Source organism: Bombina bombina, chromosome 11 (assembly GCF_027579735.1).
Source record: "Bombina bombina isolate aBomBom1 chromosome 11, aBomBom1.pri, whole genome shotgun sequence".
NCBI lineage: Eukaryota > Metazoa > Chordata > Amphibia > Anura > Bombinatoridae > Bombina > Bombina bombina.
Window position 1 is genome coordinate 124,593,672 of NC_069509.1, and position 27,042 is coordinate 124,620,713.

At 36.7% G+C, this 27,042-nt stretch overlaps 1 protein-coding gene across 1 annotated transcript; it reads left to right on the top strand.

The window, feature by feature from the left end:
- The first annotated feature begins 14,292 nt into the window (after window positions 1–14,292).
- LOC128642216 (histone H3.3A) lies at window positions 14,293–19,579 on the top strand. The gene is made up of 4 exons (XM_053694916.1): window positions 14,293–14,361; window positions 17,664–17,806; window positions 18,874–19,027; window positions 19,132–19,579. Exons 2-4 carry the CDS (start codon window positions 17,679–17,681, stop codon window positions 19,258–19,260), a joined length of 411 nt encoding a protein of 136 aa, XP_053550891.1. The 5' UTR covers window positions 14,293–14,361; window positions 17,664–17,678; the 3' UTR covers window positions 19,261–19,579.
- The last annotated feature ends 7,463 nt before the right edge of the window (window positions 19,580–27,042 follow it).

Below are 27,042 nucleotides of genomic sequence, written 5' to 3' on the forward strand. Positions count from 1 at the left end.
TCGAAAAATTAGAATATCGTGCAAAAGTTCATTTATTTCACTAATGCAACTTAAAAGGTGAAACTAATATATCAGATAGACCCATTACATGCAAAGCAAGATAGTTCAAGTCATAATTTGTCATAATTGTGATGATTATGGCTTACAGCTCATGAAAACCCCAAATCTACAATCTCAGAAAATTAGAATATTACATGCAATCAATAAAACAAGGATTATACATACCTGTAGAACAATATCGGAACTCTGAAAAGTATAAGCATGCAGACTGTATGTACTCAGTACTTGGTTTGGGCCCCTTTTGCAGCAATTACTGCCTCAATGCGGCATGGCATGGAAGCTATCAGCCTGTGGCACTGCTGAGGTATTATGGAAGACCAGGATGCTTCAATAGCGGCCTTCAGCTCTTCTGCATTGTTCCGTCTCATGTCTCTCATCTTTCTCTTTGCAATGCTCCATAGATTCAGGTCAGGCGAGTTTGCTGGCCAATCAAGCACAGTAATCCTACAGTAATTGAACCAGGTTTTGGTGCTTTTGGCAGTGTGGGCAGGTGCCAAGTCCTGCTGGAAAATGAAGTCAGCATCCCCATAGAGCTCGTCTGCGGAAGGAAGCATGAAGTGCTCCAAAATCTCCTGGTAGACGGCTGCATTGACCCTGGACTAATGAAGCACTGTGTAAGGACTTACCTTTCTTGTTGCACTATACCTTTAAAGGGACAGTCTACACCAGAATTGTTATTGTTTTAAAAGATAGATAATCCCTTGTTTACCCATTCCCTAGTTTTGCATAACCAACACAGTTATATTTATATATTTTTTACCTCTGTGATTATCTTGTATCTAAGCCTCTGCAGACTGCCCCTTTATTTGTTCTTTTGACAGACTTGCAGTTTAGCCAATCAGTGAGGGCTCCCAGGTAACTTCACGTGCACGAGCACAGTGTTATCTATATGAAAAACATGAACTAACACCCTCTAGTGGTGAAAAACCTGTTAAAATGCATTCTTAAGAGGTGGCCTTCAAGGTCTAAGAAATTAGCATATGAACCTCCTAAGTTAAGCTTTCAACTAAGAATACCAAGAGAACAAAGAAGAATTGGTGATAAAAGTATATTGGAAAATTGTTTAAAATTACATGCCCTATCTGAATCATGAAAGTTTTTTTTGGACTAGACTGTCCCTTTAAGGAAGATCACCTCCTCCTTATAAAAGGTCACTTCCTGATTTACTTGTTGCTGGATTATTGAAGCTTTTCTGATAACCTCAGCCACTTCCTACTTCGAGAGGAATTACAAGCCTCCAGACTAGGACTCTAATTTCTGCAAAGTATCCAGCAAGGATCATCTATATCAGCCTTCTTGTTACTCTCCGAGTTTCCTCTTCTAAGCACAGAGAGCCAGTTCCAGAGCGCTGACACCTACGTCATCAGCTACGGCCGTCAGCTTGCTGCAGCGCCTCTCCCTACACACAGACGCCGGGGAAACGCCGGTAAGCAGCATAAGAAGGAACAGGCTGTTACTTACTCATCTGACAAATAGATGAGTTAGCAGGGTACGCTCCCACAAGGACTTAAGGTACGATCTTCCATTTCTTTAATATTAATGCCATAACTTATTCCTCTGTTTTCTTAGCACCCCAGATCACATGTGATAAGTTATTTGGCTATATCAAGTCACATAAGTAACTAGGGAAGTTTCCTTAAGCGTAGTTACTCCTGTGACACAAATACTAATTTATAAACTGTGCATATACCAGAATTACCAAGAAAACAACACTTTCTAACAATTCGTTGTAGTGATCATTACATACATTACACACTGTGGACCAACACCAGCAGATGACATGGCTCGCCAAATCAACACAGACTGTGGAAACTTCACACTGGACTTCAAGCATCTTGCAGTGTGTGCCTCTCCATTCTTCCTCCATACTCTGGGTCCTTGGTTTCCAAATGAGATGCAAAATTTGTTCTCATCAGAAAAGAGGACTTTGGACCACTGAGCAACAGACCAGGTCTGTTTTTCTTTAACCCAGGTAAGATGCTTCTGACGTTGTTTGTTGTTCAGGAGTGGCTTGACAAGAGGAATACGACATTTGAAGTCCATGTCCAGGATCCGTCTGTGTGTGGTGGCTCTTGTGAAAGTCTCCAACACTTTTGAATGGCCTTTTCCTGACAATCCTCTCCAGGCTGCGGTCATCCCTGCTGCTTGTGCACCTTTTTCTTCCACACTTTTCCCTTCCACATAACTTCCTATTAATGTGCTTTGATACAGCACTTTGGGAACATCCAACTTCTTTTGCAATTACCTTTTGAGGCTTTCCCTCCTTATGGAGGGTGTCAATGATGGTTTTCTGCACAACTGTCAGGTCAGCAGTCTTTCCCATGATTGTGATTCCTACTGAACCAGACTGAGAGACCATTTAAATGCTCAGGAACCCTTTGCAGATGTTATGGCTTAATTAGCTGATTAGAGTGGGACACTTTGAGCCTAGAATATTGCACCTTTTCACAATATTCTAATTTTCTGAGATTGTGGATTTGGGGTTTTGATGAGCTGTAAACCATAATCATCACAATTATGACAAATCATGGCTTGAACTATCTTGCTTTGCATGTAATGAGTCTATCTCATATATTAGTTTCACGGTGATGCTCTGGGGCTGCTTTGCATCCTCTGGCACTAGAAACTTGCAGCATGTGGAAGGCAAGATGATATCATGGAAGTATCAGGAAATCCTAGGAGAAAATGTCATGCCGGGTGTGAGGAAGCTGAAGCTTAGGTGTCATTGGACCTTCCAACAGGACAATGATCCCAAGTATACCTCAAATTCCACCAGGGCTTGGATGCAGAAGAAGTCCTGGAAAATTCTACAGTGGCCATCACAGTCACCTGACTTGAACCCCATTGAAAATCTCTGGTGGGATTTGAAGAAGGTGGTTTCAGCACACAAGTCCAAGAATGTTACTGAACTGGAGGCCATTGCTCATGGGGAATGGGCTAAGATTCCTCAGGAACGCTGTCAGAAGCTGGTGTCTGGCTATGTATCTTGTTTGCAGCAAGTCATAACAGCAAAAGGGTGCTCTACTAAGTACTAAAGATGCTTGCCATGAATGGGTTGAATAATTTTGAGACTGCAGAAGTCATGAAAAGTTGCATTGTCAGTTGAATTTGGGGATACCAATTGAAGCATTTGTTGTATTGAGCTATTTCAATTGCTTTTGTTTGATTTGTTCATTGCAAACAGCTGAAAGTTAAATTTTGACAATAAACCTGATCTGTAATGGGGTTGAAGAATTTTGATTACAACTGTGTGTGTAGTTATATATATATATATATATATATATATATATGCATATTTAAAAACCAAAACACATTAGATATATATAAACATGTTTATTTAAGAATAAATAGAACATATTCTTCTATGTAAAGAACATTTGAATGTGAAATATTCATATGTTTATGTCGGGTTAGTGCACTTGAGAAAATGCCTGAGTTGGGTGTTTTTTCCCACTTTTTGTGCTCCATTGAAGCCTATGGGGGAATATGAAAATATTAGAAGTAAAAACTGTTTACTTTCAACGTGTAATACGAGCGCTACCTGACGCATATAAAAAGCTTACTTCTGGTGGAGTTAACGCGGGAGCAATAAATAGTGTGCCACTTGTACCAAAGTCAGGTTTCCATTATATAATTTTGTCCTCCATATGTGTTTCGATAGAATACACAGACATCAAGTAGATATCAGCAGAATATGTGTAGTAGGTTCAGGGTAATTTCTGTAGTACTTATTCACAGAAAAGGCAGTTGATTCATGGAATAGACATCTTGCAGAGGTGGTGAGGACAAATACTCTAAATCCCTCCCAGTTGCTCATTTGATGATTGCTTACACATATCATTTTGCATGTACTGTATAAATAGAATAGAAATAGAATTTCTAGTACCAGCTCTGAGTGAAAATAAACACCTTTATTTCCTTTGATAAACTGGCAAATGTCTCACTATATATTAGTTTACAACCTACTCCACCCATTCTTTCATATTCTTTACATACTGCACAAATACTCAGTACAGAATAGCCTTATCACTCTTACACACTAGCACCATGGTATCCCGATTCAGTAGAAGTGATCAGCAGAAAACACACATTTTTATTATGTCAGCATTACTTGCAATATGTATTTTACTGGGGCACCAATTTACAGTTTTCATTCACTTGTGCCTCCTAGTTCACATCCCATGTGTCTCTCAGAAAGCAATTTTGTTTTTTTAATTTCTTCAGTTCATGGCTTTAAATATTACCACTTATTTCCCTGAGCATTGTAATGTACCTAATCCCTGTGTCTAATACCTTGTACATAAACAATGATTCCAATCACTCATCCTTTGATCACTCAGGTTGCATTGAAGCTCAAATCATTTTATTTTTAAAGTTTAAATTAAACTGTCAATTAAACAGTTATTTACTTGTAGATCAAACCAATGTTGATATTTTAAAAAAATATATATGTTAAGGACTTAAAATGTATTATACTTTTAAATAAAATAAATAAATAATTAAATAAAATATAGAAACTAGTGGCTTTTCATTGAAGACCATATACTATATACAAAAAAACACTATCCATTTTTGTGCAGCAGCCAATATCAGCTTTTTAATTTGTTGTTTATACATAAGATATATATATATATATATATATATATATATATATATATATATATATATATATATATATATATATAAACATCTAATTGTGTTACCATGTGGAACTATCAGTATCTTCCAGTCAAATCCCATAAACACCTCACATCATGCACTGTCATTTCCACTTTCACATTCCCATCACATATGATACATTGTGTTGTAACTAAATTAACAGTAAAATACAAAAAAACAAAGGCAATTTTTGAGGACTCACTGCAGCTACTCATACAAACCCAAACTATTGCTCAATACCAGATACAACAAGCCAACAGTCAGCACTTTTTTTCTTCATAGTTTTTTTTTTACTATGCCCAATAAGCCATGTTAATAATAGGCATAATGTGTTATTGATCTTACAGATCACATAACATTGTTACTATGGTAACAAATCTGTAAATCCCTAACATTTTGTATAGAATATTTTTCATATCTCTTAACTTCAAGATGCTATTTAAAGGGACACTGAACCCAAAATTTTTCCTTTGTGATTCAGATAGAGCATGAAATTTTAAGCAACTTTCTAATTTACTCCTTTTATCAAATGTTCTTCATTCTCTTGGTATCTTTATTTGAAATGCAAGAATGTAAGTTTAGATGCCAGCCCATTTTTGGTGAACAACCTGGGTTGTTCTTGCTGATTGGTGGATAAAATCATCCACCAATAAAAAAAGTGTTGTCCAGAGTACTGAACCAAAAAAAACCCAAAAAACCTAGATGACTTCTTTTTCAAATAAAGATAGCAAGAGAACGAAGAAAAAATGATATAGGAGTAAATTAGAAAGTTGCTTAAAATTGCATGCTCTATCTAAATCATTCATTAATTTTTTTGGGTTCAGTGTCCCTTTAAAATATCTGAAGTAAAGTACAAGCACCACTGTTTAAACTTTATCATATAATAAAGATAATACTTCAAAATAAATAAATAAAAAAAAATTACATTTTTTTTTTTAAATACTCTTTTAAAAGGAACAGAGAAAATTATTGAGTATATCACCAATCAAAATAAGGGAATGTATATATTAAAGGTACATAAAATCTTATTTTTTCTTTCATTATTCAGATAGAACATAACATTTTAAACAACTTTCCAATGTACTTCTATTATCAAATGTACTTCATTCTATTGTAATAATGTGTTGAAAAAAGCAAGAATGCACTACTGGGAGCTAGCTGGACACAAAAGGGGAACAAATTACAAGAAGCAGCTTCTGGTAATACATTGCTGCCCCGAAGCCTGACTTAATATGCTTCTCAACAAAGAATACTCAAGAACAAAGTAAATTAGATAATAAAAGTTGTTTAAAATGGTATACTCTATTAAAATCAAAAAGACAAATGTTGTGTTTCATGTCCCTTTAATAATATATAAACACACTTTACATGAGCAAGGATTTAAATGTCTATTATAGTGTATATGTATGTATGTATGTGTATGTATATATATACTGTGTAAATATATATATATATACTGTATATATATACTGTATATATATATATATATATATGTGTATGCCATTGCCTCTATGAATTTATTGATAATTAAACTACAGAGAAAATAAGGGGAATGTATTATAATTACAAGAGGACACTCAAGCTTATAAATGCAAATGTTCTAACTGCTCTCTCCAGAGATTAACATTTGAAAACAGATTGTTTTATAAATGGGTGTAACTAAAACTCACTGTACCCCAGGGCAAAGATTAGACAGGAGCCCCCCTTCATAGACCCCCTTCTTCAAGCAGTTAGCACCCTACTGTTCTTTGTTTAACAATTAAAGGGACACAAAGTGAACATAAAAGTATTATGATTCAGAGCAAACAATTTTAAACAGCGACCCAATTCTCTTCCATTACCTAATAGTGCACAGACTTTTTATTAACAGATTTTTTTGAGGCATCAACACTTTTTGAGCATGGACAAGAATTCACAGAGTATACGTATACGCGTTTTGTGATTGGCTGATGGTTGTCACATACAGTGGGAGGAAAAATAGAATTAACCTGCATAAAATTCAAACTAAGTGCTTTTGCATTTTCTTTGTATAATACATTTACTGATTATGCTTGTAGTCTACTGTGTTTAGTGGTCCTTAAAGGGGCAAGAACCCTCCTTTTTTTCTCTCTTCTGTTATCAAATTGCCTGGAGCACTATATAGCAGCAGTTTTGAAAGAATACTTTTGATAGGGTTGCCACCTGTTCGGGTTTCTGTTTATGTGTCCGTTGGGAAACAGACAAAAAGATGACATTGTGCATTTGCAACAAACTGCACATGCCTACAGTTATTTCTCATTTGCATGTGTCTGTGTGTGAGTGTGCGTGTCTTTGTGTTTGTCAGTGTCTGTGTGTGAAAGAGTGAGTGTATTTGTGTGTGTGTGATGTCCATTCAAAGGTGGCATATCACTGGTTTATCAACCATTCAGCATTAGTTAGAATTGCACAACTACTGTTAAAATGCAGTTTAATGGCTTTTTTGCATGGCTGGTGAGACAGTTAGAACAATATACACATCTAGCTGCCAATAACAACAGGCTATAGCTTGCTCAGGAGCTGCAATTAATTGTGTCTCCCCAATAAACTGTGGCTATGTGTTTAAACAGCTTGCAGGGTTAAATACATAGGGCCAGATTACCAGTGTGTGCTAACTGTTTTGAGCAATTAATATCGGGTTTATCAAGGATGTTTGCCCACGTCGGAAGAAGCCCTCTTTTACGATTTACTCTAGATCGATTACCGCAACCTCAGAACTCTGGTTAACTGTTATGCTTGAATAAAAAGTGTCACAGAACACATAAACAAATACATTACAAAGTACAGTTATACTCATAATAACACTATCTAATAAAAAAATATTAAATAAATATTGCACAAAAAAAGTTATAAGGGCTCAAAGATATGAGGTCTCAGGTGTTAAAAAAAGGGCTGCAAAGAAATATGTATTTATGAATAAATAGAACATATTCTGCTATGTGAAGAAAATTGAAACGTGAAATATACATATTTTCATCTCCAGTAATTGCACTTGAGAAAATTTGATTGGGTTTGTGTGCGAGTAGGGTGTTTTTCGACTTTTCTTGCTCCGTTGACTTCTATAGGGGAATACGTTAATGTGGTGTCAATGTTCTAACTTCGGCTTTTTGCAGGTGACGGGAAGGCACTCGTGTGAAAACGTTTTACTTTCAAATTGTAATATGCGTGCTACCTGACGCACGCAAAAAGCTTACTTCTAGCAGAGTTAACGTATGAGCTTGAGCGATAAATAGTGTTCCGCTCGAAATCTAGCCCATAGTTTGCAAAGGACATTCTGGATACAGTAAAATTAACTTATATATATATATATATATATATATATATATATATATATATATATATATATATATATATATATATATATATATATATAATAAATATATATATATATACACAAAAAGTGAAGAAAGAATTCGATCCGCAGGTCAGATGAGTAGATTAAAAACAACTTTATTTCTTTTCCATTAAAAGTCCCTGGAGGGGTCCTACAGCAAAGGAACATAGAGCACTGTGTACTCAAGCTATATATATATATTGTATTAGAATGTAATTTTAACATTTGTTTTCAGGTAGGTGTGATGTTAAAGCTCAAAGTGCCTGTAAACTAATAAACTGCACCCCAGGGGCATATTTAGGTTTTGTGCTGCCCTAGGCACTGGGACAGCAGTTGCCCACAAAACTCCCACTCCAAACAACCTTGGCTCATTTTTGCTTTATAATTTTCTCATAGCCAGAGACCATGGGCACATGGAGGGATTATGCAGATAACAATGGACCATTGGTTTGAAATAAATACATAAAATACTTACGCCTAGATTTAGAGTTTTGTCGGTAAAGACCCGCGTAGCTAACGCAGCTTTTTTTCCCAACGCACCCTTAAGACAACGCTGGTATTTAGAGTTGTCTGAAGTGCTGCGTTAGGCTCCAAAAAGGGAGCGTTGAGCCGAATGTACCGCCACTTCAACCCTCAATACCAGCGTTGCTTACGGTAGCGGTAAGCTGGCAAAACGTGCTCGTGCACGATCCCCCCATAGGAAACAATGGGGCAGTTTGGGATGAAAAAAAACCTAACACCTGCAAAAAAGCAGCGTTAAGCTCCCAACGCAGCCCCATTGTTTCCTATGGGGAAACACTTTCTAAGTCTGCACCTAACACCCTAACATGAACCTCGAGTCTAAACACCCCTAACCTTACACTCATTAACCCCTAATCTGCCGCCCCCGCTATCGCTGACACCTACATTATATTATTAACCCCTGATCTGCTGCTCCGGACACCGCCACCACCTACATTATAGCTATGAACCCCTAATCTACTGCCCCTAACATCGCCGACCCCTATATTATATTTATTAACCCCTAATCTGCCCCCCCCCAACGTCGCCGCTACCTTACCTACACTTATTAACCCCTAATCTGCCGACCGGACCTCGCCGCTACTCTAATAAAGTTATTAACCCCTAAACCGCTGCACTCCCGCCTCGCAAACCCTATAATAAATAGTATTAACCCCTAATCTGCCCCCCCCCAACGTCGCCGCCACCTAATTTCAAGTATTAACCCCTAATCTGCCGACCGGACTTTAAAAGGGCTTTTTGCGGGGCATGCCCCTAAGTAATCAGCTCTTTTGTCTGTAAAAAAAATACAACCCCCCCAACATTAAAACCCATCACCCACATACCCCTACTCTAACCCAAACCCCCCTTAAATAAACCTAACACTACCCCCCTGAAGATCTCCCTACCTTGAGTCGTGTTCACCCAGCCGGGCACCGATGGACCAAAAGAGGACATCCGGAGCGGCAGAAGTCTTCATCCTATCCGGGCAGAAGAGGACATCTGGACCGGCAGACATCTTAATCCAAGCGGCATCTTCTATCTTCATCCATCCGGAGCGGAGCCATCTTCTTCTAGCCGATGCGGATCCATCCTCTTCAACCGATGCCTACTCGCCGAATGAAGGTTCCTTTAAATGACGTCATCCAAGATGGCGTCCCTCGAATTCCGGATGGCTGATAGGATTCTATCAGCCAATCGGAATTAAGGTAGGAAAAATCTGATTGGCTGATTAAATCAGCCAATCAGATTCAAGTTCAATCTGATTGGCTGATCCAGATTGAGCTCGCATTCTATTGGCCGATTTTTCCTACCTTAATTCCGATTGGCTGATAGAATCCTATCAGCCAATCAGAATTCGAGGGACGCCATCTTCGATGACGTCATTTAAAGGAACCTTCATTCGGCGAGTAGGCGTCGGTTGAAGAGGATGGATCCGCTCCGGATGGATGAAGATAGAAGATGCCACTTGGATGAAGATGTCTGCCGGTCCGGATGTCCTCTTCTGCCCAGATAGGATGAAGACTTCTGCCGCTCCGGATGTCCTCTTTTGGTCCATCGGTGCCCGGCTGGGTGAACACGACTCAAGGTAGGGAGATCTTCAGGGGGGTAGTGTTAGGTTTATTTAAGGGGGGTTTGGGTTAGAGTAGGGGTATGTGGGTGGTGGGTTTTAATGTTGGGGGGGTTGTATTTTTTTTTACAGGCAAAAGAGCTGATTACTTAGGGGCATGCCCCACAAAAAGCCCTTTTAAGGGCTGGTAAAAGAGCTGGTTACTTTTTCATTTAGAATAGGGTAGGGAGTCGGGACCTTTATTATTTTGGGGGGCTTTTTTATTTTATTAAGGGTCTTAGAGTAGGTGTAATTAGCCTAATATTCTTGTAATCTTTTTTTATTTTTTGTAATTTAGTGTTTGTTTTTTTAGTAATTTAGTTTAGTTTATTTAATTGTATGTAATTGTAGGTAATTTATTTAATTAATTTATTGATAGTGTAGTGTTAGGTTTAATTGTAACTTAGGTTACGATTTATTTTACAGGTAATTTTGTAATTATTTTAACTAGTTAGCTATTAAATAGTTAATAACTATTTAATAGCTATTGTACCTAGTTAATATAAATACAAAGTTGCCTGTAAAATAAATATAAATCCTAAAATAGCTACAATATAATTATTTGTTATATTGTAGCTATATTAGGGTTTATTTTACAGGTAAGTATTTGGTTTTAAATTGGAAGACTTTAGTTAATAAGATATAATTTATTTCGTTAGATTAAAATTATATTTAATTTAGGGGGGTGTTAGGGTTAGGGTTAGACTTAGCTTTAGGGGTTAATACATTTATTAGAGTAGCGGCGAGGTCCGGTCGGACGATTAGGGGTTAATACTTGAAGTTAGGTGGCGGCGATGTTAGGGAGGGCAGATTAGGGGTTAATACTATTTATTATAGTGTTTGCGAGGCGGGAGTGCGGCGGTTTAGGCGTTAATACATTTATTATAGTGGTGGCGAGGTCCGGTCGTCAGATTAGGGGTTAATAAGTCTAGTTAGGTAGCGGCGACGTTGGGGGGGGGCAGATTAGGGGTTAATAAATATTATGTAGGTGTCGACGATGTTATGGGCAGCAGATTAGGGGTTCATAGGGATAATGTAGGTGGCGGCGGTTTGCGGTCGGCAGATTAGGGGTTAAAAAAATGTATTACAGTGGCGGCGATGTGGGGGGACCTCGGTTTAGGGGTACATAGGTAGTTTATGGGTGTTAGTGTACTTTAGAGCAGTGGTTGCCAACCGCGGTCCTCAAGGACCCCCAACAGTCCTGGTTTTCATTATAGCTAAACCAGTGCACAGGTGAAATAATCAGCTGATCTGTAACCAACCTGCTCTCATCCATCAGCTGATTATTTCACCTGTGCACTGGTTCAGCTATAATGAAAACCAGGACTGTTGGGGGTCCTTGAGGACCTCGGTTGGCAACCACTGCTTTAGAGCACTGTAGTTAAGAGCTTTATAAACCGGCGTTAGCCCATAAAGCTCTTAACTACTGACTTTTTTTTGCGGCTGGAGTCTTGTCGGTAGAGGCTCTACCGCTCACTTCAGCCAAGACTCTAAATACTGGCGTTAGGAAGATCCCATTGAAAAGATAGGATACGCAATTGGCGTAAGGGGATCTTCGGTATGGAAAAGTCACGGCTTGAAAGTGAGCAGTAGACCCTTTCCTGCCTGACTCTAAATACCAGCAGGCGGCCAAAAGCAGCGTTAGGACCCCTTAACGCTGCTTTTGACGGCTAACGCAGAACTCTAAAGCTAGGCGTTAGAGAGCATAGGAGTTATAAAGTATACCCCCATATCATGCTGCTCAAGGCACAAGCCCAGTTGGTCTACGACAAAATTCAACCCTGATGCACCCCCAATCAGTTTTTAGTAGTGCCAGTGCCAACACATTTTTAATACAAGCCTTTGTTTACATATACTTTTAAAGTAAATTTAAATTAAAAAAGCAGATGGTAGAAAGTGCCTCCTCCACACACCAGTACCCCCCCCCCCCACGCTGAAATTCATCTACATGGCCATTTTTGTTAGTACATCCAATTTCAGGTCATAACTGCTCCCCCAGGTAATTACAACTATGGATTTATATACTTTTACAACATGCAGTGCTATTCAAACTGTGTTCTGCGAGACATGTTTAAATGAACAGTAAGCACTTTCAGATTGTAATACAAAATTTGTAATTATATAAAGTGAAAAAAATATCCTTTCATTATACTCTAAATATATTTTCCTCTTTCTTTTAATTTGGAAGTGTAGACATCAGACTTAAAGGGACACTCAGGTTAAATTAAATTTTCATGATTCAGATACAGCATGTCATTTTAAACAACTTTCCAATTTACTTCCAATAAATAAAATGTCCACAGTCTTTTATATTTACAACTTTTGAGTCACCAGATCCTACTGAGCATGTGCAAGAATTCACAGACTATACGTATATGCATTTGTGATTGGCTGATTGCTATCACATGGTACAAGGGGAGTGGAAATATACGTAACTTTGAAATTTGTTATAAAAAAATCTACTACTCATTTGAAGTTTATCTTGTATTTGTTGATTATGCAAATCTAATGTGTTGAATGGTCCTTTAAAACTTAAAGGGACATAAAACCTAAATATTTTCTTTCATGGTTCATATAGAGCCCCTGTATTTGTCTGTAAAATGTTGTGTCTTATCGTATTGTTTCTCCACTGTACTGTTATCCTTGTACCCATGGGCAGCGCTGCGGAATCTGTTGGCGCTTTATAAATAAAGAATAATAATAATAATATAGAGCATACAAAATTTCAATATGACCTTTTCTTTATTTTCTTGTGATCTTTTGTTGAAAAGGAGTGTACACATCTCTACAGCACTATATGGTAGCAGTTTTGCAACAATGTTATACATCAGCAAGAACACTAGATAGCAGCACTATTTCCTGTCATGTAGTGCTCCAAACATGTGCACAATACCTATCTAGGTATCTCTTCAACAAAGAATAGCAAGGCAACGAAGCAAATTTGATAATAGAAGTAAACTGGATTTTTTGTTTTAATTGTATCCTCTGTCTGAATCATGAAATAAAAAATGTGGGTTTCATATCCCTTTAACACAGCTATATTTCCCAGAGTGATTTGTTGCACACTCTATAAACCTATTTATAAATGCCCCTGCCTCAGCAGAGAAGTAAACCTAGGTTATAAAATGGAGGTGTCTGTTGGACAATAAAAACATATTTGTTTAATATTTAAACAAGCAGTACTGATATATCTTAAAAAATGCACCTACATACACATTATTCTAAGGCTTATCTTTCTGTCTAGATTGTATTTAGTGTAAAATGTCAATTTGTGTGTGATTAAACATTCTTCATAAAGCTAAACCTCAAAATGTTTTTTTTTTTTATCTTCAAAATGGCTGTGCAGTGAACAAGACATTAGAAGCTAGGGTGGTTGGGCTTTTGTGGTATAATATGACAGGAAATGGAAATTAAAGTGTGAATAAAAGTTTTGGGGGGCTGGCATATGTCAGTGCAGTCACTAAAAAAGACAATACATTAAATGGGTTCACAAAACATATTAAAGTAGAGAAAAAGGAGGGGAAATAAGTGTTTGTATGTTGTTTACCAGTTTTACCTCTAGAAATGTTAAACCCCATATCCTCTATTCACACCACAAAACAACTAAAATCATTTTGGACCCTCCCCCACTATTGAGGGTTATTTTTGGTTTGTCTCAGACTCTCAATATTATAATAATTATTAATACTATAAGAGGCCCATTGCAGAACTAATTATAATGATTAGCTCAGTATTTATTTTTGTCTGAGTTACATCATGTTAGTTTATGGATATGTCACATGTAGGTATGCCTTTAATTACATATTTTATGTATTATAATCTGGATATAACAATAATTTGCTTTGTTTATAGAGTTATCATTTTACTATATACTTGTATCCATGATTTGTTATTAAACATTTGTCAAACCTATGAGATACGGGTTAGGTGAACGTGTAGTTTTCATTTTTGCATTTGTTAGATCAGATTACACAGGAGGAGAGCGGGGGCTCGTGCCTCCGTTTTCCACCAATCAGCTTCCAACTCAATTCCTCTCCACCAATAGAAGAAGCGCCCGGGGGAAACAAAGACTACGAATCACGCGTGACGTCACATAACATATATAAGGCAGCGTGGCGGGCATTGAGGTACGTTAGTTACTCTTCTCGTTTGACCGTGGTTTGCGCGCTCCTTGTGGGTTTCGGTAAGTAACGTTTGTCCTCACCCCTGTACTTACAATTTTAGTATTGGTATATTGTGCTCAGCACCAGTCTAGTTAATTTATTTTTGTTTCATGGGAAAATAGATATTTTACGGTTTCCGGTTATTTTCCGGTTACCGACACCCGTTAATCATGTTACATAAAAGGTTGAATTTTAATAATTTAATATAACCAGTACTGTAGTAGTGACGGTGATCCTGTAATTTGAATTATAGTTCGCTATCAAACGCATTTCCCTTCCCCCATCTCTCCCGGATCTTTGTCGTTTGTCCGCCATGTTATCTCGTAGTTCGAGGACTGGAGAAGAGAAACAGAACGTGTGGTTGTGGTGTCATGTAATGGTGGCTGTGTTTGCTCAGGGGAGACCATCCGTACATATAATAGCCTGTTTGCTTCACCCATTCTCTTCCCGCCCCTTACTTACCGACTAACTACTCTTCCTCGTCACTCTTTGTTTTTCCACAAATTAACTCCGGCATTTTGGTCTTTATTCACCTTGTCAGATTGCAATCTTACTGTTGTCACAACTATATTGCTTTTTGAGGTCTTGTACTTGATTATTCTTTATATCTATATAAATATTTTTTTATGTTTATTTTCTATATCCGTTTGTTTTATTTTTTTTTTCCTATTAAGTACAATGTTTTCTAAATTACTGGTGTTTCTTGATCACATAATGGCGGGTGTCTGGCAGCTGTACTTTCACAAAGCAGCCGCTAGGGGCGCTTGTGTTGAGAACGAGTTCTGTTACTGCTACAGTCAGTGTCATGTAGTGGCACAGATGTGACTTTTCTTAAGCTAGAGCGCCACCTTGTCGCTAGTTTGCTAAAAAATACAAAGTGGTACAAGATAACAGCTTTGTGCTGCTACCTTTACCAATCATATGTAGAATGTCCTGATCTGTCCCACCGTAGCTTCATAATGTATTAAAGGGACACTACCCAAACATTCTTTCATGATGAAGTTAGAGAATACAATTTTAAACAACATTCCAATTTACGTCTATTGCCTAATTTGCTTAATTCTTTAGATATACTTTAATGAAGAAATAGCAATGCACACTGTGAACCAATTACAGGAGGCATCTATGTGCAGCTACTAAGCATATCTAGATATGCTTTTCAGCAAAGAATATCAAGAGAATGAAGCAAATTAGTTCATAGAACTAAATTAGAAAGTTGTTTAATTGTATGCTTTCTAAGTCATAAAAGAGAAATTGGGTTTCATGTCCCTTTAAGGTTTATTTAGAGGGTTATGTCCATTCTCAAAACATCACAAATTGTAAGTTCATTATTGATGTAGGGGAAACAGCTTGACATACCTTTTTAAAGGAACATGAATTTGTATATACCTGGTGGTCCACAGATTTTTGTTTTGTTTTTTTGCAACGAGGTTCCCTGAAAGTTTAGCAACCACAATACTTGTAGCAAGTGAATTATTTCCTTAAAGGGGCATTGTAAACTAGATTTTTCTTTGCTTCTGTTTATATAGGCCATCTTGGCGTTAAGATTCTGTTTTTTTTTTTTAAAGATAACATTGTGCTGATTTTCAGACTCTAAAGCAAGCCCCAAAGTATCAGATGTAGACCCTGGTCTACAGATTTGTTCTACTGTTTTGGTGGGTGTTTCTGTTTTTCCTAGCCCATTTAACTGGTTGTCCCAACAAACTTCATCAACAGTGTTAAACTGGGAGCTTAATTTTTTTTTTTTTATATTGGATTTTTAGTTCAAGATCTGTGCATAGGTTTCTTTAAAGAGTGTACACCAACTTTCATATAACGACTAAACTCATTGTTTGACCTAGTCTCAAACCAGTTTTCCTGGGGCAAACAAGGATTCGTTTTATGAATCGTCATCTGATCAATTGGACAATATGGCATGCGGTAGAGCTGCGCTTATTGGTGGAGTGATAAAAATTGGCAAATGTCATGACTTAATGTAAATTGATGCTGAAGTGCCTGGTTTTTAAAAATTTGATTAAAACAGGGGTTCTTAATCAAAATTTACATTACACTCCTGTTGAGAAACTTACACTTTTTTTTTAAACGCAGAGCCTTTTCCTGGGTCTAAAATGATGAATCCAGCTTCCTCCAATAACGGCATTGAAACACACTAATTCCCCCCCCCCCCCCCCCGGGGGGGGGGGGGGGGCAAGCCATGATTGGAGGATGACCTATCAATCATTTCTGACATCAGAAATGGCTTGCGGCGACCAGAGGGAGCTGTTAAGCTTTAAAGGAAACTATTTCTTCACAACAAGCGAAATGTAATTTTTGATGAATTAAAGTGCTCCTGTTTAATCAAATTTTTAAAAACCGGGCACTTTAGCATCAAAATTTACATTTACTTTAACTCTAGCTAATTTTTAAGTCTATACAATGCTGTGAGGCACTCAGGTTAACTTAAAGGGACAGTACCATAGAATTATTGTGTTAAAAATAAATAATCCTTTACCCATTCCCCAGTTTTGCATAACCAACAGTCATATTAATATACTTTTTACCTCTGTGATTACCTTGTATCTAGGAGCCTTCTTCCAGCCCCCTGCTCACATGACTGTGACTGTTTATTATCTGTTGTCTTGCATTTAGCATTGTGCTGTGCTATATCTTAAATAACCCCCTGTGCCTGAACAGTGTTATCTATATGGCCCACGTGTACTTTCTGTCTGTGAAAATTTTTAAAAAGCCTGTGATAAGAGACGCAGCCCTCAAAGGTATAGAAATTGGCATATGAGCCTACCTATGTTTAGTTTAAACAAAGAATACCAAGAGAAAAAAAGCAAATTTGATTATAAAAGTTGATTAAAATTAAAAGTCCTATTTGAATAATGAAAGTCTAATTTATTCTAGACTGTCCCTTTAACTTTCACTTTAAATGTGTGCATTCTTGTATCTTTTTTTTAATGCTTCCAATTGTCATTACAATTCTCTTCTCTGCTGAAGAGATACCTAGGTGGGTAGGGTACATTTCCGATCCACTAGATGGCATGAAAAGTGCTGCCATCTAGTGTACTTGCAAATGTATAACCTTGTAAAACTGCTGCAGGCATGCTCCTGCATTTGCCTCCTGCTTTTAACAAAGGATGCCAAGACTACAAATTTTATAATAGAAGTGAAATAGAAAGTTGTTTAAAATTGAATGCCTTTTTATTGCAGAATAAATTCTATGTATAGAAAAACTACCTAAAATGGGTTAACTACAAAATTAAACTTCATGGATTTTACTATTTTTGACAGTGGATTAAGTTCTATGTCCCTTAAAAAAATTCTTTTTTTTCTACAGTGTCCTTAAAAGACAATGGCTCGTACAAAGCAAACTGCCCGTAAATCTACTGGTGGAAAGGCTCCAAGGAAACAACTGGCCACCAAAGCTGCCAGGAAAAGCGCCCCTTCAACAGGGGGTGTCAAGAAGCCTCACAGATACAGGTAAGTTGTTTCTGCATTGACTAATGTTACTTTGCAGGTCCTACAGAAGACTGAGTCAGCATTAAAGATGGAGTAAGAGATGCTTGGTGACTTTAGTTCATGAGTGAGACCTTAACCCTGCATAGTAATCTGGAATTGTTAATTATAAACATACTAACCGTTTTAGAGCATATATCCATACATCTATCTCTACACAGCAATAGAATAAGTTAGCTTTTTCTCCTAGCTCAGCCAATCTTAACTGTTAGAGCATACAGCTATAGCAGTAAACCAAAATTGGGTTATACCAGCAGCAGAACATAAAATGCATGAGAAATAAGTCATTGGAAATACTTTCACTTTAAAGTTGTTTCGCTTCTGAGACTAACATGTTGGGGTTTCACTTTCTTATAGTGAGTATGTGGTAAAAATAGTAGTTTTTTTACCGTCTGGGAAGCTGTTCCTTTAGGGTATGCTCAAATGTTTACTTTTATTTGTAAACCATATAACTCTCCAGTAATAAAATTTAAGGTAACACAAAGGGCACGTCAACCCAAAAAAATTGCTTATTTTGATTTTGCAATTAGTTTTACATTAAACTGTAGTCTGTTTGTGTTGTAAATATATTTTACTTGTGAACACTTTATTGTCCCATTTTTATAATGGCCACCTGACGTCACCCAAACAATGTTCAGCTCCAACTAAGTGATCTGTCATTCCTGTATTTTTTCATTAAGGTTCTGTAGCTAAGATGACCCCTGCATTTTTTTATATATTTAACATACCTAGTTGAACATGGCACAAGCTGTCGGTCAATTTTTTGTTTTACTTGGATTAAAACATGGGAGATAATATTTGCTACTTTGATATATAAACATACTTTTACCTACATCCACTTAATCACTTTTTTTTTTTTGCTTTGAATTAAATCTGCATTTTAGTTATGTCCCTTTAATGTAATTTGTATTTTTATACCATTTACAATCTTTTTCAAAACTTTTCCTAAATTTGATAGGACTGATCTCACTGGCTTCAAATGTTTTCCACCAGGTTCTGCTGCTTGGTAATATATTTCCTTTGTTTCACAGGCCAGGTACTGTTGCCTTGAGAGAAATCAGAAGATACCAAAAGTCTACTGAGCTTTTGATCCGCAAGCTCCCTTTTCAGCGTCTCGTGAGAGAAATTGCCCAAGATTTCAAAACTGACCTGAGGTTCCAGAGTGCAGCTATTGGTGCTCTTCAGGTGGGTGTTTTCGATATAAAAAAACTCAACAATGAGGTTGGGTTAGCCAGTTACATATGGTTTCTGAGACATTTGTGTAATTTATTTTTCCCTTTCCATTGTAGGAAGCAAGTGAGGCATATCTGGTTGGCCTATTTGAAGACACCAATCTGTGTGCAATTCATGCTAAAAGAGTAACCATAATGCCCAAGGATATCCAGCTAGCCAGAAGAATCCGTGGGGAACGTGCTTAAATTTTTTTTAATTTTTTTTTGATAAATTGTTTTTGGTTCTTAGAAGAAACTTTTTTTTTTTTACAAATTGTACATAAAGTGTGGTGTCTTTTATTTTATAAAGGGTTTGAATGTAGAGTAGTTGACAGTAAATGAGTAGCTTAACATTTTATATGACATTCCCTCAATCCTCAGGTTTTTCAAGAAATTTGTATCTGCAGCTAGTCTACTTGTGACCCTTCATTAAATCTAAATCTGCATCTGCATGCCATCTTTACCCCTTACCATACTTTGCTATTTTTCTGTGTATCTTCATTGTAAATAAACTTTCCACTACCTCGTTCTGTGTCTAAAATTTGTGATCCATTGCTGTGATAAATGTCAGTTAAAGGGACACTGAACCCAAATTTTTCCTTCATGATTCTGAGAGCATGCAATTTTCTAACTTAATTCTATTTTTCTTCATTCTCTTGCTATTTGTTTGAAAAGTATGAATGTAAGTTTAGTAGCTGGCCCATTTTTGGTTCACAACCTGGTTGTGCTAGCTGATTTGTAGCTAAATGCACCCACCAAAACAAGTGCTGTCCAGAGTACTAAACCAAAAATTATCTGGCTGCTTGGATGCCTTTTTTAAAATCAAGATGGCAAAAGAATTAATAAATTAGAAATTTGCTTAAAATTGCATAATCTATCTGAATCTTGAAAGAAAAAAATTGTGTTTAGTATCTCTAACCCCCCTTAAGGACCAAGGACGTACAGGGTACGTCCTATAAAGTCACTAGACAAACGACGTACCCTGTACGGGTTTCAAGCGTTGGAAGCAATTGTGATCACTTCCAGATGCTTTTAAGGTATTGAGGCATCCATTAAAATACTTTTGTATATTTATCTGTGGCCCTCTGCATCAACCAGCGATGGTGCCAATCATGGGCAGCCCATCGTTGGAGAGCCAGTAGTGGGGGAAACTTACGGGCTTGTCTGGGAGGGTGGAATAATGTGGGGGGGGGCAGCTACATTACAGAATATTTCTAAACAAAAATTGCAAGTTTTATTGGAAAGTGGGTACTGGATGTTAGAGTTGTTTGGGGGCTTAGGGAGGTTGGGTGGTAAGGGGAATCCTACACTGCAGGAAATATATAAAATATGGAAATAAAACTTTTTAGACTTTCTGCCAGTACTAAAAGAGGGCAGTGACAATAGTGAGGTGGAGGAGGGAAGAGTGGTCAGGGAGGGATCAAGGGGTGGGAGGCTGATCACTATGCTACAGCAGCCTAAGCAAAAAATGCCAAAGCCTTAAATGTCTTTCTGAACAAAGGGTATCCCAGAGAAGCATTTACAACAATGTGTCATAATTGCACAAGCTGTTTGTAAATGTCAGTGAGAAACCTAAAGTTAGTAAAGAATTTTATTTGATCGCATTTGGCGGTGGTATGAAATATTCCAAAATGGGCTTAGATCAATAATTTGGGTTGTCTAATAAAGAAATATATACATGTAAAGGGATATTCAGGGATCCCTGACAGATATTAGTGTTAAGGTAAAAATACTTTTTAAAAAAACATTGCACCGGATTTGTAGATATAGTTACTTTTTACTTTTTTTTTTACTTAAACCGGATCGCTGATCCCAGCCTCAGCTCCTCTGTACTGACATCAGAAATTACAAAACAGGCTTTCTCCAATCATGGGGGGGGGCCCCCACTGGCATCCATCTTGTGATGCCCTGCTGTGATTGGAGGAAGCCAGTTTCGTCAGTGCTGTGTTTGCTGATCCGGCACCTTCCTGCTGTACAATCTGGTTATGGAGAAGTAAAAGTTAAATATTGCTACAAATCTAGTGCAATGTAAACGTTAATCAACGAAAGTGCCCCTGTTTTTAAAAACTGGGCACTCGTTGAAAATAGAAGTTTACTTTAAAATGTAACTTGTGCAAATTTTGGGGGGGGGGGGAAATGGTTTGGAAATAGCAAAGTGCTACTTGTAAACTATTTAGCATGGTTTTTTTTTTTGGGTGGTTGTAGATGTGTAACAGATTTTGGGGGTCAGTTGGTAATGTTTTCATATTTTATAAAAATGTTTATAGTAGGGATGCACCGAAATTTCGGCCACAGAAAGTTTAGGCCGAAAATGGCATTTTTGGCATTTCGATTTTTAAGCCAGTTTCTGTAAAATTATTGTGTAGCATGTTTCAAATTTGATGCTAGCCTAGAGCTGCTGTTTAAGTTTATTACTTACTGTTCTGCATATAATGAGTTTTCTAGGACTATACTTTATTTGGATAACTAGTAAAAAAAAAAAAAAACTGTTAAATGATTGTTACATAGAACTAAATGAAGAATAATACAGAATATTGATATTTATAATGGTTTTAAGTAAGGAGGCACCAAAATTTTGGTCGCAGAAACATTTTGGCCGAAAATGGCATAGTTTGCCTTTTTTTTTTTTTCTTGGTAAAATTATTGTGTAGTATATTTTAGGGCCGCAACTAACAATTATTTTCATAATCGATTAATCGGCCGATAATTTTTCAACTAATCGGATAAAAAAAAGAATCAATTGTTTCCTATATTTTAAATAAAATCCACATACTGAGTGTTACAAATATAAACTTCAGGCTAAAACTTTACATTAACACAACTGTTTGTCCAATTTTTAACCAGCAGAGAACAGTTTTATAATTCAACAAAAACAAAACCTGTTTGAAAAGAGGTAGAACTAGAAAGAGACTATCACTGTTAATAACATTCTGTTATTCACTCTTTCAGAAACTTTGCATTGAAATGCAAAAATCTCAACATGTCCACATGCTTCTGGCTAAGACTGGTTCTCTGTTTGCAGCTATATTTCCTGCAGCAGAGAAAAGGCCGTTGAGGTGTATAAGTAGGGTTTTGCCAATTTCACCAAAGTGGAATATTTATCTTTGTTAGCTCTTCACCAATGCAAAGGGGTTTTCACCTTGGCAAGGGGCCTCTGAATAAAGTAACCCTTGACTTCACTGAATAAAGTAACCCTTGACTTCATTCTTACATAAAAAAAAATATCTTGAATATTTATATGCAATGGTAAATAACCAGCTATAAGGTTAGGGGAAATATCTAGTCCGCTCTAAAAATAAGATGTATACATATAGGTTGAATCTGGTACATATCACAATATATTAAAAATATAAAAAAAACAATAAAAATCTAATCAAACCCGCTAAGGATTGTATATCTATAACAGGACAAAGCCTTACACATTTATTTTTACACTACATATAATCAGCAATAGCAAGCAATACGCTAATAATTGTGCAAACAGATAATAGTGCACATCAATTTAAATAACTCCCATCAATCTAGGGGCTAGGTGTAAATAACAAGCTCAGCACTATATTATGCAAAGCATAGTTCCAAATCACCTGATTTAATATAAACAATCCAAATGATGACTATTATATCTGAGTTGCACATAAGCCAGGGGTAGTTGTAAACATATACTGTCCTGAAAAAGTGAAAAGTAGATGTCCTTTAGGCTAAGGACATAATAAAACACAATACCATATGCAGGAGTTCATTGGAGTAAAGCAGCTGGTGTTGTGCACAGACCAACTAATTGCAAACCAACTAATAGATTATGAGATTCGTTGACAACTATTTTCATAATCGATTATGACGATTAGTTGTTGCAGCTCTAGTATATTTAGATATTTTTGTCCAATTTTAGTGTGTTACTTTCAATAAGTGTGGGATTTTTTTTATTGGCTCTAAGTATGCAAAAAAATTATTTGAAAAAAATACATTTTCGGTATCCGTTTCGGTCAAGTGCATCCCGGAGTTTCGGTCCAGAATTTCCATTTCGGTGCATCACTAGTTTATAGTAAATAAGATGTTGAAAATAACACTATCTTTAGAAAGTCAATTTAATGGCAAGAAAAATTGTATATAATGTGTGGGTACAGTAAGTTTACAGCTAAACACACAGCAGAAATGTAAAAATAGCTCTGGTCTCAAATGGTAAGAAAATTGAAAACTGCTCTGGTCACTAAGGGGTTAAGAACAATTATTTCTACAGTAGTGAAACATTGCAAGTCTCAGTAGGTATCACAAACTATTTACACCAGACTTGTTTCCAAGAACTGGAAATTCAAGCAATTGGTTATAATGTATTGTATTATCAGTTTATGGGTATGTCATTTTGATTGTCAATCCTAGCATTTGTGAAACCGTTGGGATAGGATTGACCAGAACACTATTTTGCTGTGGTGATAATTCACCTCTTGGCCAATAGCTGTGCGTGAAATACGGCTTAATTTTTTAAATTTTTGTAGTAAATGTTATACAGTTTTTACAGAAACAGATTAATAACAAAACAAACTGCAATATATCGTCAAATCTGATGTGTGATCTATGACGAGTAGACCTTTTCTTTTTAAAGGGCAATAAAACAGATCATTGATTAGCTCCGAAACAGACAACAAAAAAAGGTGTCTCCTGGGGGCAACGGAGGCAGAAGAGAGGAAAAGAAACAGCCCACTTAGTTGGGCATCCATTCAATTGGAAAAAAACATTTACTATGGATTGTAAAAAAAATATCCAACCTCTGAAAAGGGCAGGCAATTAGTAATTGGATCTCTTTAGGCAGATCTTAAAAGGACAGTCTACAATAAAAAATATTTTAAGTTACATAATTACTTTATTAACCTGTATCTAAGAACCTTCTGACAGCCCCCTGATCACATGACTATTGACTTGCATTTAGCATTGTATCGTGCTGAACAGTGTTTTATATATATATATATATATATATATATATAGCACACGTGAACTATAAAGTCTTGTTTTGAAAAGAAATTTAAAGCGCATTTGATTTGAGGCAGCCCTCAAGGGCTTAGAAATTAACATGAGCCTACCAAGGTTTAGTTTCACCTAAGACTACCAAGAAGTAAATTGGAAAGTTGATTTAAGTTACAAGTCCTATTTGAATAATGAAAGTTTAATTTTGAGTAGACTGTCCCTTTAACCCACGTCCGGGAAAAACTTAATTTGGATATCATTTTGTATATTATAAACATTTTTCCACAAAGATCTTTGTATATTGCTAATAAACTCCGCTATTGAGGGGCCCACTTTCCCCTTCCAATGTTTCAATATGATGTTTTGTCCTACTAAGATTGCTATATTTATCAAACTCACATTAGAAAACCCCTCAGCATTATTGAACAAAAAATGATATGCTTAGCTTCCATACACACATTACTTCCCATATAGTTATTAAGCCATATATTAATTTGTAACCAGAAATGTTGGAATTTGTGGGCATTCCCAAAAACAATGATGGATATCTGCCATCTCTACCAAACACTTGGTACACCTGGGTGTATACCTGATGTCCATCTAGATAATTTAGCCAGAGTCAAATAGTCTGTTAATTAACTTAAAATGTGTTTTCCTCCATGAAGTAGACACTCGTACCGTAAACAATTTTAAAACTGCGTTCAATGTTTTCTTGTGTCAAATTTGAAAAGATGATCTGCCACTTCTCAGTTAATCTTTTACAATGAACCTGTTCTTGATAACTCTTCAAAAGATTACAGATATTCCAAATAGCATAATTGCCGATTGATATAGTTTGATCACTTTGATTCCCTCTAGCTCCCATAAATAACCAAATTCATGGATCATTTTATTAATGAAATGTCTGCTCTGAAGATAAGCAAAACAGTCTCTTTTGTAGTTTAAAATCTATTTTCAGTCTCTCAACGGGGTAAACCCTATTTTTATCTTTATCCAGCATCTGGACAAAGCATTTAAGCCCTTTCGGTGCCCAAACATTAAATATACCCTTGTAAAGACCGGGAACAAAATTCGAAGAACCAATGATGGGAAGATACTTAGAAACCTGAAAATTGGTTTTACATTCTGTACTTAATTTCTGCCACACTATTATAACATTCATAAAAACCAGTAGATTGGCAACTATACTCTGAAGTTTGTCGATAGGGCAATGTAGGAAGGCTTGGAGAGAGAAAGGAGCAATCAGCCTAGATTCCAATTCAAATACTGTGACTCTCTTTTTCCGTCAGCCAATCCAAAGCATATTTGAGTGTACTGGACATATTATAATGTTTAATTTGGGGGAAACTCAATTCCCCAGCGTACCTTCTATTGGATAGCTTATTAACAGACATTCTTGCTTTCTTTGAACACTCTTGAAATTAACACTATCTTCATGTTTCAGAAAAAAAGGTAGATTTTGTAATAAATTAAAAAATTGTGGAAAAACTAGTTTTCACCATCATAATCCGAGCTGATAGTGAGATTGGTAGGGCCTTCCATCTTTGGAGTTTATATTAAAGTTAAGTAAAATTAAATTAAAGCATAGAGAGAAAGGACTATTTTCTGATTACTTTTAAGGGGGGATTGGATGTAGGTGGCGGCGGGGTCCGGAAGCGGCGGTTTAGGGTTAAACACTTTATTTAGGTGCGGCGGGGTCCAGGAGCGGCGGTTTAGGGGTTAATACATTATTAGGAGTGAGAGGGGGGATTGCGGATATAGGGGTATACGTATCGGGCTTATTTTTGGGAGGCAGGTTAGACAGTTAAGGGAGATTTTTTTTTTAAACTTTTCTTAGGCGTCTGCAGTTTCTAAAGTGCCGTAAGTCACTAGCGTCTCCAGAAATTTGTAGTTACGCTCATTTCTGGACATCGCTAGTTTATCCGACTTAAGTCACTTTAGGAACTGCCGGCGGGGTATATGTAATACCCCGATGTGCGAGGTGAAACTACAGGTGGCGCGGGTTCCCTCGCTTGCGCCGAAAACTACGCTGTATATCGGATCGCGCCCTTGGTTTGCTAATTGTAATTCACGTGCCCTGGCTTTCCTTTTCGTATAACAAAGATAGGTCTTAATTTCTCCTCTCAAAACTGCCTTAGCAGCCTCCCAATATATTTCTACTTTCTCAGTATAATTCATTTTTAAAAAAACAACAACATATTCCTTCCATTTCCTTATTAACCAGTTTTTAAAAGGCATGTTGTTAACAAGGTACTTAGGGGGAAAGAATCTGTTAGCATTGCTGGAAGAAGCTTTAAGTTGCATTTTAAGTGAGATAATCGCATGGTTAGATCTCTATGTTATCTCTATGTTAGAGATAACTATATGTCATTGATATCCGCTTTAATTTCTAATACATAGACCTTCACTGAAATTAAAAATGAGTGCATTCTCGAAAATTGTTTATGTGCCTTAGACTCACACGTAAATAACCGGCTGTCCGGGTTTTGGAATTTGCCAAATATCTTTCAGCTTTAAATCTTTACAAAAATCCTTAAAGGGACAGTCCAGTCCAAAAAAACATTCATGTTTCAAATAGGGCGTGTAATTTTAAACAACTTTCTAATTTACTTTTATCACCAATTTTGTTTGTTCTCTTTGTATTCTTAGTTGAAAGCTTAACCTAGGAGGTTCATATGCTAATTTCTTAGACCTTGAAGGCCGCCCCTAATCTAAATGCATTTTGATAGTTTTTCACCACTAGAGGGCATTAGTTCACGTGTTTCATATAGATAACATTGAGCTCATGCACATGAATTTACCACAGAGACAGCTCTGATTGGCTAAAATGCAAGTCTGTCAAAAGAAATGAAATAAGGGGGCAGTCTGCTGAGGCTTAGATACAAGGTAATTACAGAGGTAAAATGTGTATAATTATAACTGTGTTGGTTATGCAAAACTGGGGAATTGGTAATTAAGGGATTATCTATCTTTTAAAACAACAAAAATTCTGGTGTTGACTGTCCCTTTAAATATTTTGAAATCTTTATA

Excerpts from the sequence above, each read along its gene's own strand:
- LOC128642216 (XM_053694916.1), top strand. The coding sequence starts at position 17,679 with ATGGCTCGTACAAAGCAAACTGCCCGTAAATCTACTGGTGGAAAGGCT. Across the intron at positions 17,807-18,873 it reads AAGAAGCCTCACAGATACAG|GCCAGGTACTGTTGCCTTGA; the intron begins GTAAGTTGTTTC and ends TTTGTTTCACAG. Across the intron at positions 19,028-19,131 it reads CAGCTATTGGTGCTCTTCAG|GAAGCAAGTGAGGCATATCT; the intron begins GTGGGTGTTTTC and ends TTTCCATTGTAG.